The following is a 21,111-nucleotide window of genomic DNA, read 5'->3' as shown; positions in this document are numbered from 1 at the left end:
CTAATCAAAGGCCTCATCTTTTTCATTCCTTCTAGCATTCATTGTGAAGATGTTCACATTTTGTGCTCGATGCTCTCAACATTATATATCTTGTGCCTTAATTCAGTTTTTCAGCTGTTTCGGGCTACTTTTTGAAAGAAAAATCATCTTTGTATTGTCTACTGTTCTTCATCCAATTTTCATCCTTCCACTAAACTACAATATATATATATATACTAATCAAAGGCATTCTTTTTTTCATTCCTTCTAGCATTCATTGTGAAGATGTTCACATTTTGTGCTCGATGCTCTCAACATTATATATCTTGTGCTTCAATTCGTAATGGTGACTGTCTTCTAATTGTCTTCATAACATCTCTGTAGTCTGTTCCCTGCAAATTGTTCTATATCTTGTAAAAACTTGCAAAGATTATCGTTGCTGCTCATCAAAATTTAACCTTGATAGATTTGTTTATTAATCCAGGAAAGGAAGAGACAAAAAAAGAATTCAAACACAGACTTTGGTGATTGCTCATTGTTTCTCATCCATGCAGATAAATTTGTGTAACTGTTGCTGTCATTTAAAAAAAATTGTATTGTGATGCCAATTTTTAAAAATTTAAAGGTACTTGGGTAGTTCTATCTTCATACATTGTAATCATATATACAGTTAACAACTAAATTATTCATACCCCTTGTAAATTTGATGTTTTTGATGTATTTTTTTTTAAACTAAAGAGTGGAAGGTGGATTGGTTGATTTAGGGCCTTTGAATATTTCTAGCTGTAATCTTTGATATGTCACATTATAAAAAAAAAACTAAATCAGGAAAAATAAATTATTCATTTACCTAAATTAAAGTTTTAACAAATTAAAAAACTTGGTAAGGGTATGAATGTTTTATTTGTTAACTGTACATGTATGTACTATACATGTACATTGTAGGCTCTACTTTATTGTCAGGGATCTATACTTTTAAGGGAGGGGAAATTTTGAGATATGTTGTTTTCAAAGCCAAAGATTAATTTTCTCCTAGTTAATTTGTCAATCAAGAAAGAATACAGGGCAAAGAATAATTGTAATTAAAATCTGGATTGCCACAATTCATTATCTATCTAATCATATGTGACAGAAGTAGGGGTCAGAGGGGACAGATCCCCCCCCCCCCCAAAAAAAAAATAATAATTCAAGTTGGGCAAATTTGCTTCTTGCCCCTCAAAGGGGCCTCCTCACAAGAAAAATTTTGCATGTAATTATGTTACATTTACAAGGATATTTAATCAGCTTTCAAGCGCTCTAAAATGCAACCATTTAAAAATCAAAATTTCCTCACTCTGTTGCTACACTCCCTTGAATATAAGAGTTAGAAAATTGGGTGTCCTTTTGTTTCCAACTGAAAGATGCAAAGTATTTTTCAATTTTATTTCATTACAATTAGCATCAACTGTCCATTCAAATTACCCTTGGTGCAATTATCTCTGTCAAGATTGATCCATTAAACATATTATTCCTTCTTTTATTTTTTATTTCAATATTTTGTTTTTACTGTTTAGTCAGGCACAAATGGTTATCCAAAATGATCTTTTACAAGATATCTGCCTTTTTTTCGGCTAGATTATTGGCTTAAACTACATTGCATTTTTGTATATTTGAATTTGACCACTTTGACGTTCTCTTTATAAGTGACAAAAATGTACAAAAATCACTTTTTCTTCTTAGACAACTTACAATGTAGTCTCGCATGTACTATCATCAAAACTTGTTGCTTTTGATAACTTACATCTTCATTCTACGATTTCATATACATTCTATATATTTTCTACATGTATTTACATACAGTTTGCCCAACGGTATACATTGCATTTTACACATTCCTTTGCTACATACTTGGATTATACAGTGTACAAATGAACTAGAAAATGACCAACCCATAAATGAGAAATATGTTCATTTAATACACAAAATGATCAACCAGCATAATTTTAATTTCAGGAAGGCGTTAAACAAATTTTCACTGTCAATATATCATTTTATCTACACCCTTTAGTTTATAGTAGATTTGTCATAAATACATTAAGCTGGTACTATCCCTTAAATTGTACAACATTGTGAGGGTAGTATCGTAGTATTGTGTGATGCAGGCGTAGTTTTATTACCTTTGAACTACATGTAGATTAGGTACACCCATATCCTGCTTAAGATATATGTAATGGCATGTTCTTACAAGCAATACTTACCTGCATTTGTTACTTCTACAAAATGTGTATACCTGCAAAAACAAAAAGCAAGCAATTAAAACACTATGAATAGACAGGAGGGGGAATGACATGACACGTTTGATGTCTCACTGCATCTCTGCTTATTAAAATACCAAGGTATCTATAGAGAATGCAGTTCAATGAAACTGTAAAGGTTTCCCTATGAATAGTTCAGATATGAAATTTCTTCATCCAGGGCCTCCATCTCTTAAAGAGTTTAGAGTGATTCAAAATTCCAAATCAATCACAACTTGAAATTAATCGCAACTCATATCTCCTGTAAGTACACAGTTGTGATTAATTGTAAATTGCGATTGATTTGAAATTTTGAATCAATCTCAACTCTTTGTTATACAGGGCCCAGCTTTAAAAAACAAAAAACTTCAGTACTACTCTTGTTGTTTATAAAACTCTCATACAGTGTACGTGTACAGTACATGTACTGTAGTTTACAGTACGGTACTGTCAAAAGTACTTCATTTCGCCTACCAGTATTTAGAATTGTCTAGTGTCTAGTCCTCAGTGGAGTACTTTTTAAACACAGTCAAACAGATTTGTGCAATGTGGCATTGGCTTGAGGGAACACTTAAAATGTACAGGCACCCCCCCCCCCCCCAAACAAAAAAGAGATTCAGCTGGAGTTGATTGATTTTGGTCTTGATTTTAGCTACCGTATACAATGTAATCACACTTATTAATATGTATACAAGAATCATTGCTTCTTGCTATATTCAGTTTTCATGTTTGTTTATTGAGTATTCAAATAACTTTAATTGTATTCTTCTGCACCTGAAAGTACAATGTATTAAATGTAATGTAATTTTGCAGTTCTAACTGTACATATAGTACATGCATGTGCATAGAGTTAGTGTATTCAGTCAGCTACACTTTAAACAAATTGAATGTAAATTGCTCTTGGCAATTGTCCATCAATTGATTGTTTTTCAGTGGAAAACCTTGAAATGGATTCGATTCAGAAAACATGAATGAGGTCAAATTCAATATATTCAAGTCTTGCAAATAAAATTTTTAAATAATTAAAAGTTTTGTGAATCCCATCCTGGTTTCTGGGACATGTGAAAGTGTATTCATATGAACTTAAAGACTAAGACCAGTTTTGGAAATGCCCCCCTCTCAAAAAATGAAATGAAAGCTCTTATTACCAATCATGTGAAAGAATATGTTTTGACTAATACGTGATGATACAAATTTTGCCAAGAAACCGCCTACTAATTGATATATTTGGTAAATTATTATATCTATCAGGACCGGATAGATATCGCGCACGTGTCGCGTAGTCCCATATACTTCTTTCTGTGTACAATGCTTGTAACTTTACCAAGACTGGGCCAAATTTCTTATCATTTTTATGATTTCAGAACCTTGCAGTACACACACCAATATACTTGCCAGTATGCTAGATAATAATAATGCATGAGATTTATATAGCGCCATTATCCATTTTAGATGATCAACCTTTTCTGATTGATTCCACAACGTTTCTTTCACAATGCAATCGCATGACCAGAACTGCTCTTTAACTTTATCTTTAAATAAGCATTGCCAATTTACCACAACCAATTTTTCGCAACTTTGTTTTGTTATAAAATACAAGTATTACTATTAGATATTTTTTCTTCATACCTATAGAATACCAGTAAAGTTTTAAAGGATGATTCAAAACATTCTAGCTGTACACAAATCCTCTTCGTCTTAAAGGTCATTGGTCCCTTTCATTGTCCAATTAGGTCAGGAATTCCACTACTTAATTTTTGCTTCCACGCTAACTTCCTAATTTGTTAGCCTTTGTTTGTGTTTTGTCATGGGAAAGTTTGAGGTTTCAATTTCTAAATGCGCCTTTAATTTAAACATATTATTTAAAGAGGCAAGTAAGCATAAACATAGGAAGTGGAATAGAAACATGCCACACGAAACATATAGGATATTTGGAGGCGTGTCCATAAAGTATTTGAACACATAGAGTACCAAACTGCTAAAGTCATATTCGCTCGTCATCCAGGTTGCTGGTTCCAAAGTTACAGAGCCTTTGCATGAGGTTCACCACATAATCATTCAAGCAACAGGCTGGAGCAGGGCAAATTCAGTGTTTGGGTCTGGTGGGATCACCATGCCATTGCCTAACACAACATTGTGTGAAACCAGCAACTTTGACAACTTGGCCGGCATGACATCACACTTTGGTACTCTACTACCCTAGTCTATTACCCTTGTTAGGAAAAAATTGCTTGTGGTATTCTTTTACTAAAATTCCCCAACTTTTGTACATAGTATAGGGTTGTTCTGCTCTTGCAAGAAACCTGCTTGTAAAGAACATATTCCATTTAATGATTGGCTAAGTGCTCTAAAAATATTTTTACATGTACAGATACATGTTCATGACGTTGCTAAATCGGCCCCGACCAAGATGTACATCATGTATGTGTACAAGACTGACTGTATTATGAATACAAGTGCAAAAACTTCTCAGAAATCAATTTAAGGACGATTTCAATGTCCCATTGTATATTGCTTATAGAAATTAATGTTTGAATTACTTGTATGTAATTGCCTTATGTTGATATTTTGAAAGTGTTTGCAATTATATTCATAGGACATTTGGACTGACTGACCTTAATATGTAGGCTAAAGTTGATTTGAAACTTTGAATACAAAGATCATAGATGTTACATTTACATGTAGGCCTACATTGTGCATGTACATGTACATGTACATGTACATGTACACAATGCACTTTAAGACTGACTTGCTCAATACTGTCGATCAAAGATCAAATTAATCATTCACAATTGCTCCCCCTAATGAACCTCACCACTAGATATTTATCAATGGGCAATATCAATTTGAACCTGGCTTAAGATCTCATTAAGGACCCTTGTGAGGTAATTTCAGGATAACGAAGTTCAAGGAGTATTCATTTGCCAAATCTTAAATCACATCAGTGCTCTTTCGATGTGACCTCGATCTAGCTCCTGCCCATCTCTGCCAAAAGGAAGCAAGTTACAGATTCCTCTATCTTCATTCTAAAATCAAATCGATGCTTTTTTAATATGACCTTAAAGGTAAAGACCAGTATTGGAAATGCCCCAATTTCAAAAAATGAAATGGAAGCTCTCATTACCAATCATGTGAAAGAATATGTTTGACTGATACATGATGATAAAAAATTTGCCGGGAAACCGCCTACTAATTCATATATTTGGTAAATTTGTTTCTCTCATAGTCTGTGAGAGATATAGGGTAGTCCCATATACATCTTTCTGTGTATAGTGCTGGTAACTTTACGAAGAATGGGCCAAATTTCTTATCATTTTGATGATTCCAGAACCTTGCAGATGCTAGATGCTAGATGATCAACCTTTTCTGATCTATTCCACAACGTTTCTTTCACAATGCAATTGCATGGCCATAACTGGTCTTTACCTTTATTCTAGCTCCTGCCCATCTCTGCCAAAAGGAAGCAAGTCACATATTCCTCTATCTTCATTCTAAAATCACATTGACACATTTTGAATGTGACCTTGATCTAACTCTTGTCCTTCTGTGCTGAAAGGAAGCAAGTCACATATTCCTCAATCTTCATTCTAAAATCACATTGACACATTTTGAATGTGACCTTAATCTAGCTCCTGCCCATCTCTGCCAAAAGGAAGCAAGTTACAGATTCCTCTATCTTCATTCTAAAATCACATTGACGCATTTTGAATGTGACCTCGATCTAACTTTTGTCCTTCTCTGCTGAAAGGAAGCAAGTCACATATTCCTCAATTTTCATATTTGCTTGACTAAAGGTGCATGTTATCTTGAGGTGAGGTATTCGGGAAAAGAACCTCTTACAGAATCCAACCAACAACAAAACAATGTGAGAGGTATACCCTGTAGATACAACTCGTATAGATTGGATACTAGTATACCCAGTGATTTTTTTGTGGATTTGTGAAAACCAAGTAATGAGAATGGAAAACTTTCTGCCTTATTGTCATACCTACATTAAGTGTTTGATATTGCTTTTTTAAAATTTTCTTTTTGAAGCTTCTTTAACGATATTGTGTAACAAATCTGGCTTGGGGTACAAACTTTACTTCTTATCAAATCAGTTATCTCATGAATTTGAACAGTGTAGATTGGTGTAATTAGTTGATGTATATTTAGCTCTTATTATGACGAAGATAAATTAGACAGACCTTGTGAACAAACACAATTTAGCTTCTATCTCATTTCTATTTTTGGAAGCTTGTCTACATGTACATGAATGTGTATTTATTTTGTTATACAAATAGGAATATACACTGGTCTTGGTAAGACGAAAGAGCTTGATTGATCAATTAAGGTTTTGTTGTTGTTGTAATGTGTAAATGAATGGCAACCATGGCAACAAAGGTTCTACACATATTCCCTGAGCTCTGTGTTAATAAGATACGGAAATGTGGAGCATATTACACTTCGATGTTTGTCATCATTAAAAAAAAAAATCATCTCAGCTTACTGTGTCATATCTGAAGGAGGCTTCATTCATGCTTCAAAATGATGCAGTTTCATGTAACTCTCTCTCTCTCTCTCTCGGCCTACTTTCATCAGATCGAAGTTGCAAAATAACCCGCTATTTTAACTAGCCCGCTCTCAAATTAGCCAGCTAATTCGCGTCTTCATCAGCGTGCCGTTGCAATAAGCAGGCTATTTGGTCGAGACAATATCCTGAGAAATTTGGTCTTGTTTCCAAAATATCTAACTATTTGGGAAATAGTGGGCTAATTTGCAATCGTCCGAGCTGTAGTTTGTGATGAGCATATTGGTCTGGTGAAGACGAAATTTCTCACTCTCTCTCTCTCTCTCTTGCATAGCAAGAATGAAACCGCCGAAAACGCATCAAACTTCCTGTGTCTCATGATTATTAGGCAATTATCAATTTCCTCAGTGAAAGCAGTGAGAGCTTTTGTTTTTGTGGCTAGCTTTAGAGACCAAATTCACTTCTATCATTGATCATGGTTTATAATTTGGTTTTTTATCAGGCTCAAACTCTGTATAATCATACATGTGTGGTAATTTTTACATAAAATTCTTTTGTAAATGTACATACATGTACCTTCATGAATTTCATTGGTATATTTGGTATTGCTTTCAAAATTGCATTGTAATAGAGCAACATTATTAATGCAAACATTAAAATCTGCCAAGTCATGCATATTATCTATTAATTCAACCTTTGCGCCTATGTGCCTAGCTTCTTGTATGTCTTTCGTGTTGTTTCAATATTAGCAAAAGTGCTTTGGTACAAATGTCAAGAGGAACATGCAATATTTCTTGTCTCGTTCACAAAGGCGCGTCTTCATCATCTCGAAATTGACAAATAACCTGCTATTTCTGATTTGGGAGATAATCCCGAAGTTACAATTCATGTCTTCATCAGCTCGAGATTCGACCTCGACCATGAGAAATTAGCTCGAGATATTTTGCTCAGCGTTCGCGCATAGTGCGAGTCTTCGGGCTGGTGAAGACGCACCGGACAAATAGCTGGATATTTTGCCAAATAGTGGGATATTTTGCAAACTATCCCGAGATATCTTGGGATGACAATCCAGACCAAATATCCCGCTAATTGCAACTTCGGGCTGATGAAGACGCAAATTAGCTGGATAGCCTATTGAGGTTCAAGCATCGTCACAGTATGTGCGCTCATAGTACCAAGTTCAGTACAAGTACATTGTTTGTTTTACATTTCGTGGCATTTTTGTAAAGCACTTTACACAGTCAATTAAGAACATTGACAAGTTGACAACTGTTGGTATGTACAGGATGTGAAGGTGACAAGTGTGTCTTTGTCATAACCCAAAAAAAGAAGCAAATAAGAGTGGCTGTGGTGACATGATCGTTGAGCTACATTTTGTTGGTGTTGGAATATGTGCGGTATGAATTAACATAAGTAATGTCCAAATAAGGTTCCATCTTCCTTAAAATAGGAGTTTTATCATTAGATAACCTGAAAATCAAGAATCAAATGCCGCATGAGCTGCAAAGACAGTTGAACCTGCTTTAGCAACCACCTGTATAGAAAGACCAATTTGAGTGTTTCTTTATGAGAAATGTGTCATATTGAAACATGCAATAATGGAACTTATAATTCATAAAGGCCACCTGAGCTCATATTCCTAAAATCTTACTATGCCTAGTTGTCAACTAACTACATATATACCACAGCCTATAGTTGACAATTAACTTTAATAGTAAGTTTGTATGTGCATGTTTATGGGCCCTGGAGGATAATCATGCTTTTTTTCTTTCACCTGCGCGGTCTTCATACCATGACTCGACATAATTTGCTCTGTTCACCTGAGCGGTCTGCATACCATGACTCAACATTAATAGCTCTTTCGACTATTGGTCATGTTTGATTTTTAAGCATTTGCTTCAGGGTTCAGTTCAATGTCAAAGAGGCTGTTCACACCGCAATGAGATCTATCTATGAGGTCTATCGTAGCACCCCCTTTTTTCTAGCGCGCGCTAGACCGTGCTATCTCTCGTGGACCACCCCCAAGAGGTGCTCCAGTGGCACGCCGTTTTGGCTCGCCATGGCTCGCTGTTGGGCGGACCGAAACGACGTTGTACCTTCCAAACCGCAGAGATAGCGCGGTCTAGCGCGCCCTATCTCTGCCGGTGTGAACAGCCTCAAAGACAGTGTTGGTAGGTACATGACTACAAATGCTTGCTTTAGTGTTGAGGTTAAGAATTTAGTTTGTCCAGGGGGTGTTTCACAAAGATCCTAAGTTGAACTTAACAATTATGGAAAGCCGTCTGAAAGTATTTTGTAAAAATTGTTTTAAAAGTCATAAAACGTTAATTCAAATCATTCATATAAATCTATTATTTAGGAGACTTCATTTTCTTGATGTGGACTTTATGAAAAGTCTAAAATACTTGAATCTTTGCTTTTGAATATATTTATATTAAGGCTGCAATTGGCTGTCCATCGCGTTCGACTTAGGATCTTTGCGAAACACCCCCCCCCCCCCCCCCCAGATATTGACCAAGGAGTAGTTGCTGCCAGATCATGTAGTATAAAACACCTTAAAAGATATTTCACTGTACAAATCTTGTATCACCTCAACAAGATTATCAACCTGGGAAGACCATACCTATCCAAGACTTGACACTGAAAGGTGCCCCAACAATAAGTCTGAACCCGAAGAATTTTGAAGTTTTTACATAGGGCTCGTACATACAGTCTGTTAAAACTTCAATCCGGACCCCATCCAAAAGAGAGTTAGTGTGGAGTCCTGCCTTACTTATATCCTCCTTTTTTACCCTTTTTTTCTCTCTTTTTCTCTCTCTACAGTCAAAGAAGCAAGGTTCCACCAACGTGACGGAGCAAACCCATCATGTCTCCAGGGACAAGCGTGGGCAGGTCATGGGCATGCGCGGGGGCTTCCGTGGATGTACCATCTGGTTCACCGGTAAGTCAAATCTGCTCATGTAACTTCACTTTGTGGCCCAGTAGGAGGCAATTAAACACCAGTTGTCAAAACAGTTTTGATTGCTGGAATAATAGTATCATTATGAAGTATTTGGACAATGTACGAATATATATGTGTTGCTAAGATGTAATAAGCCAATTCTTTATACCATAGACCTGGTAGTTCTATGTCCTTACTAAGTAAAAAAAAAAAAAAAAATGTATAACCTTTCCTTTTGTTATTCGTTGGCAGCAGCAATAAGGCTCTTCCTCTTTGAAGTGGTCTCTTCATTTATGCATTATCATTTTGTGATCTGTTCTAAAAGTTTGTAAATGGAATCAATTTTAAATTGAACTTGAATATTATGCTGTCCTTATGTATTGTTATAGAGGACTATTAAGTTAGGAACTTGGGATGGATACAAAGTGCTCTATATGTACATGCAAAGGGCTTTGTAACTCCTAGAAAAGGTGCTTTAAAATTAAGTATATTACAGTCACACCTGTCTATAGCGACCACCCAAGGGAAACACAAAAAGTGGCCTTTGTAGACAGGTGGTCTTTGTAGACAGGTTCCTTATATATACACGATTCAATGAGAAATAATTTTCAAGGGAAACAACAAATGTGGCCTTTGTAGACAGGTGGTCTTTGTAGACAGGTGGTTACTAAAGCAGGTTTGACTGTATCATTATTGTTATTGTTCATGTCAGGTTTGTCCGGAGCCGGTAAGACGACGGTGTCCTTCGCCCTTGAGGAATACCTGTGTCACCACGGCATCCCAGCCTACGGTCTGGACGGAGACAACGTGAGAACCGGTCTCAACAAGAACCTGAGCTTCACCCCCGAGGACCGTGAAGAGAACATCCGTCGTGTCGCCGAGGTCGCCAGGCTCTTCGCCGATGGTGGTATCGTCTGTCTGTCATCTTTCATCAGTCCCTACGCAAAGGTAAGCTTGCTTGATTGTTTCTTTTATCGTACATCTAACTCAGGAAATATATTTCAAAGGGAAGCACGTAGGGGGCCTATGACTTTAGTCAAACCTGCTTTAGTGACCACCTGTCTATAACAAGCACATTTTTGTTTCCTTTGAAAATGGTTTCTTATTGAAACATGTACTAAAGGAACCTGTCTACAAAGACCACCTGTCTACAACAAGCACATTTTTTGTTTCCCTTGGGCGGTCGCTGTAGACAAGTTTGACTGTATTTGTCTTTCCTCAGGGCACTGAAACACTCTCTTGGTCTTGAATCAAGGTCATCCCGTTTCCAACACCACCAATCTGTCTTGTCAGTCATCTGGGGGGCGTTCCACAAACCCTTTTTTCAATGACAAATGGCAAAAATCAGTGACAAATCTGCTGATAACCAATCAGAAGCAAGGATTTCAGTAGCTTATAACAAAAACTGTCATTTAACACTAATGGCAAGTTTTGTGAAATGCCCCCCCCTGGTCTCTTTTTGCCTCTGCATCCTGTCCTTTGTACATTGATTGAAGATGGGTTAAGATGTGATATCAAGAACTACTTGAGTACTTCACCTGCATGTCCACACCTGTATGCTTCTCAGCAAGAAGAACACCAAATTTGCCTACCTCAATTTGGCAAGAGATGGCAGCACTGACTATGGGTATACTTTTGGTAAAAGGCCAAAGGCACTTTCGGTTTCCATACAAATGCAATGGGTCGAGAACTGTAAAGTCCAACAAAAATCATAGTTTCAGAACCAATGAACTATATGTAACATATTATAATGGTGCCTACAAAGATCTCATCTAATCATCAAGGGAGTTCATGAAACCTCAACAATAGCTTAGTAAACTAAGGAATTAGTTGACCCTGCTGTACATTCTCGATGGAAGCCGGAAGAAACCTTGTCTTATAGTCTCTCCCGCATCTGCCCATGTGCTGACCTGCGCAGTGTTGGAGGAAGGTTGCCATCTACTGTGGAACATCGTATTTGCGGTAGGGTCTATTATGATACAGTCAAACCTGCTTTAGTGACCACCTGTCTACAACAAGCCCATTTTTTGTCTCCCTTGAAAATGGTTTTTGATTGAATCATGTACTAAAGGAACCTGTCTTCAAAGACCACTTTTTGTGTTTCCCTTGGGCGGCCGCTGTAGACAGGTTTGACTGTATTACAGGTTTTCTAAATGTTCTTTTTATTTGTTATTCTTTTCTTTCAGGACCGTGATGTTGCACGACAATTGCATCAGAAGACTGGCCTTCCGTTCTACGAGATCTTCGTCAACACTCCATTGGAGATCTGTGAGGAGCGTGACGTGAAGGGACTGTACAAGAAGGCTAGGGCTGGCCTTATCAAGGGTAGGTCAAAGGTCAAAATGTGTTAAAGGTATAGTCCAGTTTTGGAAATGCCCCCCCCCCCTCTCAAATGAAAAATGAAATGGAAGCTCTTATTACCAATCATGTGAAAGAATATGTTTTGACTAATACGTGATGATACAATTGGTAAATGATGATAAATTCCCTATCAAAATGCACTAGTATGTTGGATTTGAATTAAATTATGAAATTGAACCCAGGACCTTCCAGTTCCAAGACCACTTCTATAACCACCTTTAAAAGGTAATGCAAAATTTAGGGAAATTTTGAAAATTGGACCGATAGTAATTCTTTAAAATTTTGAAATATTTGGATGCCCCTGTGGATGTTTTATAAGCACTAAACAAATTAGCCCCTAAAACACTTTCGAGAAATTGAATAATACAACGTTTACCGGTACTCCCGGTAAATGTCAAATATAGCGCCTAAGGCCATTCGATGGTAGCTGCGACCATTGAAATCTCAGAATATGCAGTTCTGATATATAATTTCCAAACGGGAATGGCAAATCGGTTGATTGTAGTCAACTAACATTGTTTTTAAGCTAAAGTAATATCAGTCTAGAGAGGGAGTCATTCAACATAAAGAGTTTATTATTTACAATTTCATCACTTAAGCCCCAGTCCCATATAAAGCCGGACCAGCACGGACGAGCACGGACCACTCCGGACCATCCCGGACCATGGTCTGGGGTGATCCGGGATGGTCCGGGATGTTTTGTTCAAAAAAGTGTGATGCTTTTAAAGCTACAGTCCCATATACGTCCCGGACCGTCCCGGACCATCCCGGACCCCATCCGGGGTGATCCGGGATTCGGTCCGTGTTGACACCGTGTGGGCACCGGGGTGATCCTGGATGGTCCTGGATGGTCCTGGATGGTCCTGGATGGTCCTGGATGGTCCTGGGCGGTCAATAACTCACTCCCGGACTGCCACGGATCAACACGGACCGCCCCGGCGCCACTACGGATGACCCCGGACCCAGCACGGTGGCTACACGGATCACCCCGGATCAAACTATTGTCCCGGACCGTCCCGGACCACCCCGGCAGTTTTTGACCGTCAAAAACATCCGGGGTCGACTCCCGGACCGCCCAGGACCATCCAGGACCATCCAGGACCATCCAGGACCACCCCGGTGCCAACACGGTGTCAACACGGACCGAATCCCGGATCACCCCGGATGGGGTCCGGGATGGTCCGGGACGGTCCGGGACGTATATGGGACTGTAGCTTTAAGATTCAATTTCAACCACAACAACGATAATTGAATATGTAAAATCGTATATGCTTCCAATATGTTCATTTGAACCAAATTCATGACCCCATACCAAAACTTTGTATTACCTTTAAGCTACTATTATCTGTTATTACCCTAGGCTTCACTGGTATTGACCAGGCCTATGAAGCACTCTTTCAGTTCCAAGACTACTTCTATATCCACTGAGCTACCATTAATGATCACCATCTGTTCTTATATCTAGGCTTCACTGGTATCGACCAGGCCTATGAGGCACCTGAGAACCCAGACCTGGTGCTCATGTCTGGCAGGGACAGCGTCAAGGATGTAGTCCAGCAGTTGGTCAAGTTCCTCAGGGCAGAGGTAAGTGGTCAGTTTAAATTGCCATCTGGTCCAATATCCTTCAGCCCAATAGTGTTTGGGCCATTAACATTTGGTCAAGGCCATTTAGACCAGTGACATTTGGTCCTCTTTTGCCCTTCATCTCCTCTCTTTTAAGTTAACCAAGATCTCCATTTATTTAATAGTCATGACACTTAGCCTAAGGTTTGATTTAATGAGGCGACTGTTAGATATACATTGTAATTCCATAGGGGCGCATTGCTGCAGAGTCGTGAAAAGATTTGTCGACATGGTCGTCCTCTTCCAAAGTAAAGGCCATGGAAGACTGTGTTAGTCCCGTGCAAGTTGATTTTAGTTATGGTCTTTTTACCATCTTAATGCACCAATAAAAACAAGATTTGCACAAAATCATCATCATAGACTTTCAAAAAAGAAAGACAAATAATGTTATTGTTTGTCATTCTTCTTTACAGAACATTCTTCCCGACTCTGTTGTGGATAGCGTGAAGGAGCTGCTCGTCCCCGCAGAGGCAGTAGCAGAGGCCTTGAAGGAGGCAGAGAGCCTTCCATCCCTCAACATCAACAAGGTGAGTCCATTCACATTTTAGGGGTGTTTGTGATTTTGTATAATTTGACTAGTAAAGATGGGTGTCTTTCCTCATTAAATAGCAGTGGAGATACATATTCTACCCCCCCCCAAAAAAAAAAAAAATAGAGGATAATTTATGTTGTAATGATTTGGAAGATATCACTAGATTTATGAGGACTCTCTTTAAAGCCTATCTGCACTAGTTTGGCCAGGAGGGATCATTAGACCCACTGCGTGGTCACTGACAGGTGGTTATCTCATCAACTCAGCTCTCAATCAACATAAGAAACGGGATCATGGGGGATCAACGGGTACTGCTTAGGCATTGTTGGCCATATAGAGGGCGAAAGTATCTACCAATAGTGCAGTCCCACTTTAATAGCAATGGCAATTCATATTCTACCCAAAAAAAAGAATAGAGAATAATTTGTGTTGTAATGATTTTTGAAGATATAACTGGATTTATAATGACTCTCTTTAATAGTACTCACACCATTTGTTCACATTTTATCGATTTCTTTTTCATCACGTCTTTTCTTCCTTCCCACAATCCCTCACAGCTTGATATGCAGTGGACCCAGGTGTTAGCCGAGGGTTGGGCGTCGCCCATGATGGGCTTCATGCGGGAGAGGGAGTTCCTACAATGTCAGCATTTCAACTGCCTTCTCGATGGTGAGTAGGCTTTAGTAGTAGAAGGTCATTAAGTCTATTAATATCATACCCATGTAGGGGTAGTGTCTAATTTGTCTTATGGGAGGGGGAGGGAGAGGGGAAGGGGGACTTTGGCATAGAATTTCTCCAAGAACATGAGGGAGAGGTGTGCTTACAATGTCAGCATTTTAACTCTCTTCTCGATGGTGAGTTTGCTTTAGTAGCAGAAGGGACCTTAACTTAGATAAAGGTACACCCACATTTTTACATCTCGTTATGGCACAGAATTAATTCAAAATATTGGGACAATAAGTTATCAAAACAAAATAATCACTTAGTAAATTCTATTAACATAAAGAATGCCAGGTGAACTTGTTGAGTATGATTTTATACAAAAAAGCTGTTTACAGATTATTTTTTAGTGATTTGATACACTTTAATGGTAGCTTAAACATTCTATTTTCATTTCTGTGTGGAACAATTTTCAGGCCTTTAAAAGATCTTCCCTTTCTTTCCCCAGGCGGTGCTATAAACCAGTCCGTCCCGATTGTTCTTCCCGTTGAAACCGAGGACAAGGAGCGTTTGGAGAAGTTGGAGGCGTTCACACTCAAGTACGAGGGTCGCTGTATAGCCATCCTGCGAACGCCAGAGTTCTACCTACACAGGAAGGAGGAGAGATGCTGCCGTCAGTGGGGAACGTCCCATCCTGATCATCCCTATATCAAGGTAAGTGTACATGGTGCTGCTTTCAACCGGCTCAGACTGGTTTGATCCACCTAAAACCGGTACAAACTGGTTAATTCATTGGAAACTGGTTTGTGTCCATTGAAAGCTGATTTTGACTGTAAGAGAACAGTTTGATTCATGAAATCCCACGTTTTATTCATACCAAATTTGTCAATTACAAACTCATTTAATTAATTGATCGCCTAATGTTTCATAGGCAATATATCCAATGCAAGTGATCCACCTTTATATTTTTTGATGATGTAGGCAGTGTCTCTGCAGAAAGTTTTGGTAACCCTTCTCTCAGAACAGATGCACTTTCATTCAACTTAATTTATCCAAGCAACTGTCTCTTTTTTGTTTGCAATTATCACAAACTTTGAATTATTATCAATAAAAAATATGATAAGTTGTGAGTTATTGCAATCTTCGAAAGAGGAATTAGAATATGTCTTCTTTTAAAAAAAAATGCACATGAGTAGACTGGTGAATTGGTTTTCATTCATAAGTATTCATAAATGAATGATACACGCCATAAAAACTAAAACAACAACAACAACAACATTCAACTTTTGTACAGATGGTGATGGAGAGTGGTGATTGGCTAGTTGGTGGCGACCTGGAGGTCTTGGAGCGTATACGTTGGAACGACGGGCTTGACCAGTACCGCCTCACCCCCAACGAGCTCCGCACCCGCTTCCGAGAGATCGGCTCCGACGCCGTCTTTGCATTCCAGCTGCGTAACCCCGTCCACAACGGCCACGCCCTGCTCATGAACGACACCAAGCGTAGGCTGAAGGAACGCGGCTACAAGAAGCCATGTCTGCTTCTTCATCCCCTGGGTAAGAGATAATAAGATTCTTACGACACATTCTTGGTGAACACTTGCTCTGCAGTCAGTTTCCTACACTTCTAATATCTAAATTACTTACTTCAACCCCGAAACTCAAGAATTGCATTCATTCATATTGGTTTTATTCTTTTGTTAATCTGAAATTTGTCATGGTTCCAAAAGAATTGCTGCACTGCTGGTGGATATACAAAAGCATTCTGTGAAGGGTTTCTAAAGAAAGATATTATTACTATTAATCTCTGATTCAAATTACCTGTGCCTTGGAGGGTCAAAAAGGAACTCTAATAATAACAATAATATTCTGCTTATATAGCATTAAATACAATGTCTCTAAGCGCTTTACAGATATACTATTACCCTGGTCATTGGGTTCAGTATGACCCTCAGGTTCCTCCTTCCATTTTGTATTTCTTGTAGTTCCCAATATTTAATTGATATTCATTTACTGCCATCATCAAATATTAATCCCGGTATTGATTGTGTGAATTCTTGATCACTCTCAGGTGGTTGGACCAAAGCTGATGATGTGCCTCTCGATGTGCGCATGCGCCAGCACTCAGCTATCCTAGATGAAGGCATTTTGGATCCAAATAGTACAGTAGTGGCCATCTTCCCATCACCCATGATGTATGCAGGACCAACAGAGGTAAGACATAGCTTCCATTACATAATCATAATGATGAAGATGATAGCATTCAGCTATCCTAGATGAAGGGGTTCTGGTTCTGGTGTTGTCGTCTAGTCGATAAGTCGTAGGTCTGTGGATCTCAGGGTTGGCGGTTCCAGTACCGCTACGGCACTAATGTCCTTTGGCAAGATATTAATCTACATTTGCCACTCTCCACCAAGGTGTTAAATGGGTACCGGTGGGAAGGAATTCCTTGAATGCTGTGAGTGCCGAAATCGGCCGACTAGCAGAGCCGGGGTAATAGTTGGAGCGCCCATACCATGTTGGTAATGATAATGCCCTTTATAATGCTCATGACAACAGTATTAGTGTTAGCGGTAGTAGTGGTAGAGGTAGTGGTGGTAGTAGTAGTATTAGTAGCTACATTTATATTGTGGCCATGCCCACAAAACTGACCTTTTGCAAATGGTACAAGTTTCTTGCTGTGAAAATCTTTCTTGTATACCAATCACAACAGTTTAATGTAGCAAAAGCTTCTGGTTATTCAGTAGCCTTTCTTGATTTAACACATGTTCCAAACAACGTCCAAAACTCATTCAATTCAAATTTGACGTTCTCTTCCGCAGGTACAATGGCACGCCAAAGCTCGTATGGCCACAGGAGCAAACTTCTACATCGTGGGTCGTGACCCCGCCGGTATGCCACACCCAGACAAGTCAGGTGACCTCTACGATCATTCCCACGGCCGACGTGTAAGTACCAAGATTAATATTTATCTTAGTTAAGCAGAAAAATTAATTGATTAGTTAAAGAAAAATGGCATCCTTCTCTTGTTGGTGTCTTTATTAGATCTCTGTTTGGGTTTTCTATAAAAAGACCATAGATTTCCTTAAGAGCAAGTATTTGATGTTCATTTGCTTACATGTCCAGGGGGGGGGGGGCATTTCACAAAACTTGTCATCAGTGACAAATGACATTTGTCGTTATAAGCTACTGAAATCCTTGCTTCTGATTGGTTATCAACATTGGTTGTCATACTGGTCCCTGGTCAAGCAGTTAAAAACTACCATTTGATATTGCCCTAGGGAAGGTCTACTGGGATTTTCTGTTGGACACCTGAGATTTCTGTGGGAGCAGGCAGTTAACTTTATCCTTTAAAAGAACCTTTTGGAGGTCAAGTTGGGGTACTCCGACGTAAAGAAATTATTGTGAAATATGTTTATTTTTAATAGAAAGATACAGATTAAAGGTGTTCTCATGCCTTGGGAGGAAAGGGAAATGGAGGAGGAGGGGGGGGGGGACATTGTGAAAATGATAAATTAAACAATCCTAAAACGACCATCCACCGTCCAATTACCTGTTGATGTAGGTTTAGGGTTTGACATTACTTTATAAGTTTTTGAGAAATCCTAGCATGCTCAGGAAAAGATTTTTTTACTCTTCAAGAAAATACCTACACTGTAGATTTGATGGTCTTCTTGAAACTCAAACCTCTTTTTATTTAAGATGGGTGTCATGGTATTTTTGTTTTTCATAATAATAAAGGACTATCCATTAACTTTGGTGTTTTGGTCTAGCTGTACTTCTCAGGATCCTCTTTCTCTCTCTCTTTCTTTCTCTTCCGATCTCGTCATTAACCCATACCTGCCCTCTGTATGTTTCTAACATTAATACCCCCCCCCCCCTCCACTACCAAATAGTCCCCGACATCACTTCCCTATAGCGCCCTCACAGCCTGTCGCTGGTCAGGCTGTACCTGTGAGGGACCGCACACGTGTGTGAGTGATCTTATTGGCTACATAGTCCAAAGGGCGCACGTACAACGGAACTCATGGCTACGGAGTAATAAAAATGTGAGCTCCGTTCCTACAGTACTTTCAAAAACAGAAAAAACCTGGACTTCTGAACAAAGGAAAATAACAAAAAAAGAAATTTGTGCAAAGCATTTGTTGACTAACATTTTCCACCCTGTATATGCTGAAAATCCTGCTGAATGGCTGAGCAACAATTTTTAAACTTTCCGGCTATGAGTATGAAATCGACCACCTCGTTATGTGTCTCAGTGTTTAAACTAACATTTTGTCCCTTTTATCTGTTTTTTTATAAAAATAAAGATGTTGAATTTTGCTATACACATGTATTATGTGTTTCAGTTAATGTCTGTTTTCTATATTGGCATTGTAATTAATGAGCCATTTCCTTCCATAAATCCATCCATCCATTCATTTACTGATATTTCTTTTTATTTCTTCATCTGGCGATTCATCTTTGAATCCACCTTTCTGTTGATCTATGCACCTTTAACTTGAGTCTATTTTCCAATGTGTTTATTATTTATTGACAGTGTATCATAGTTTTGTATGATGGGCACTACCCATGACGCTCCATCCTGCTTGTCTGTCTGTCTGCCGGTCTGTCTGTCTCTCTCTCTCTCTCTCTCTCTCTCTCTCTCTCTCTCCTCTCTGTCTAGACATTTGCTTCTGATGACCTATTTATCAACTGAATTATCATTATAAAAAAGACAGGTTTTACAACACAGGCTATGGTGATAATTGCCCCGTTGTCAGTTTTGGATAATATCCAAATTCCCAACTTCAACAGTGGACCCAACACTGTACCAAACTTAACCCTTACCCTGAAGTTAACCATAATCCTTATCCTAACAAACCCTAACCCTAACCCTTATCCCAACCCTACTTCCTAACCTAGAACCCAAATTTTAGCCCCAAACCTAACCTTTGATTAAATAATAATAATCTGTCCTTTACACTGCGCTTTACATTATAATTACCCTGTCCATCGCATTCATTCACTCCCTGGGAAGTATTCCTACCATATGGTCACCGTGAGGGCATAAGCAATTACTAACACAAATGCTTTCGTCATCCTACCGGGTCCCCATTTCTCTCTTGGGTATTGAGTGGCAAATGTAGACTAATGCCCTGCCAAAGGACATTGGTGCCATGTCGGGATCAAACCTCGACCTTTTAATTTCAAGTCGAGAGCTTAAATCACTCGACTAGGACACTTCTACTTAGGCAACACTGGAGCAAAGTCAGAGTACCAAGTCCTCTAGAAGGTAGTATGTCTTTACCAAATAGCCACTATTATACAAGTAGCCACTATTATTATTATTATTATTAATAACAATATCCGTTTCTCTCCCTCTTTATCTATTTCTTCAGGTCCTCACCATGGCACCCGGTCTCACTCAACTAGAAATCATCCCATTCCGCGTCGCTGCCTACAACCTCAAGAAGAAAGCCATGGACTTCTTCGATCCAGAGAAGAAGGAGGACTTTGACTTCATCTCGGGCACCCGCATGCGCAAGCTGGCTCGCGAGGGACACACCCCTCCAGACGGTTTCATGGCGCCCAAGGCATGGGGGATCCTCTCTGATTACTACATGTCTTTGTCCAAGAAGTAAATGCACGTTGTTAACGACCCCAACGATTAATGATAAGAATGCAGCGAAGGAGGAATCAAGTGTCTTTGGCTCCATCGTTTGGAAAATATAACCTTTGCATGACAGACTGCAGTATGTTCCTAGAATGTGTCATCTATTATTTTCACCCTTTAAAGCCACACTGTCTTACTTATAGCTACTGTGCCCTCTATATAGCAAACAATGTCTAATCGGTGACCATCGGTCCCCTATGATCCTCCTTTTCTTATGTTAAGTGAGAGCTGATTTGATGAGATAACCATTTATCAGTGACCTTGCAGGGTGGTCTAATCCCTTCTGTAAACTAGTACAGATGGGCTTTAAATACTAAGCCCAAAATTTCTCAGGGGAAAAAAAAAATCATTGAAAAATTGGATATCCATGTGAAATGTTTCTGAAAATGTCTTTAATGGGTCAGTACGGTATCCATAAATTTTTCATTAGAAATTTGGGATCAACTTCACAAAGGCTGCAATACCTTCAACCAGATGACTTTGAAATTCTCATACCCCGCAGGCCTAAAATGGGGAGTCACGAGGTTGACATAACTCAGAGTTGTTTCGGGAGCAGTGTAATAATTAACTTTAATAG

General features: G+C 38.8%; 1 protein-coding gene across 4 annotated transcripts in view; it reads left to right on the top strand.

The window, feature by feature from the left end:
- LOC115918136 (bifunctional 3'-phosphoadenosine 5'-phosphosulfate synthase-like) overlaps positions 1-20,550 on the top strand; it is a 35,403-nt gene extending 14,853 nt beyond the window's left edge. For all 4 annotated transcript variants that reach the window (XM_030979760.1, XM_030979758.1, XM_030979761.1 and 1 more), the window contains 11 exons: positions 9,586-9,703; positions 10,416-10,651; positions 11,890-12,028; positions 13,530-13,648; positions 14,101-14,214; positions 14,777-14,888; positions 15,388-15,593; positions 16,174-16,435; positions 16,950-17,092; positions 17,701-17,826; positions 20,260-20,550. In XM_030979760.1, coding sequence (XP_030835620.1) covers positions 9,586-9,703; positions 10,416-10,651; positions 11,890-12,028; positions 13,530-13,648; positions 14,101-14,214; positions 14,777-14,888; positions 15,388-15,593; positions 16,174-16,435; positions 16,950-17,092; positions 17,701-17,826; positions 20,260-20,502 — 1,818 coding nt within the window. In that variant the 3' untranslated portion in view covers positions 20,503-20,550. The remainder of the gene's footprint in view (positions 1-9,585; positions 9,704-10,415; positions 10,652-11,889; positions 12,029-13,529; positions 13,649-14,100; positions 14,215-14,776; positions 14,889-15,387; positions 15,594-16,173; positions 16,436-16,949; positions 17,093-17,700; positions 17,827-20,259) is intronic.
- Positions 20,551-21,111: the final 561 nt, after the last annotated feature.

This window comes from Strongylocentrotus purpuratus, unplaced genomic scaffold (genome assembly GCF_000002235.5).
Source record: "Strongylocentrotus purpuratus isolate Spur 01 unplaced genomic scaffold, Spur_5.0 spur5_scaffold_10, whole genome shotgun sequence".
NCBI lineage: Eukaryota > Metazoa > Echinodermata > Echinoidea > Camarodonta > Strongylocentrotidae > Strongylocentrotus > Strongylocentrotus purpuratus.
The sequence above is the reverse complement of the archived record's forward strand: the minus strand, read 5'-3'. Positions and strand labels throughout refer to the sequence as shown.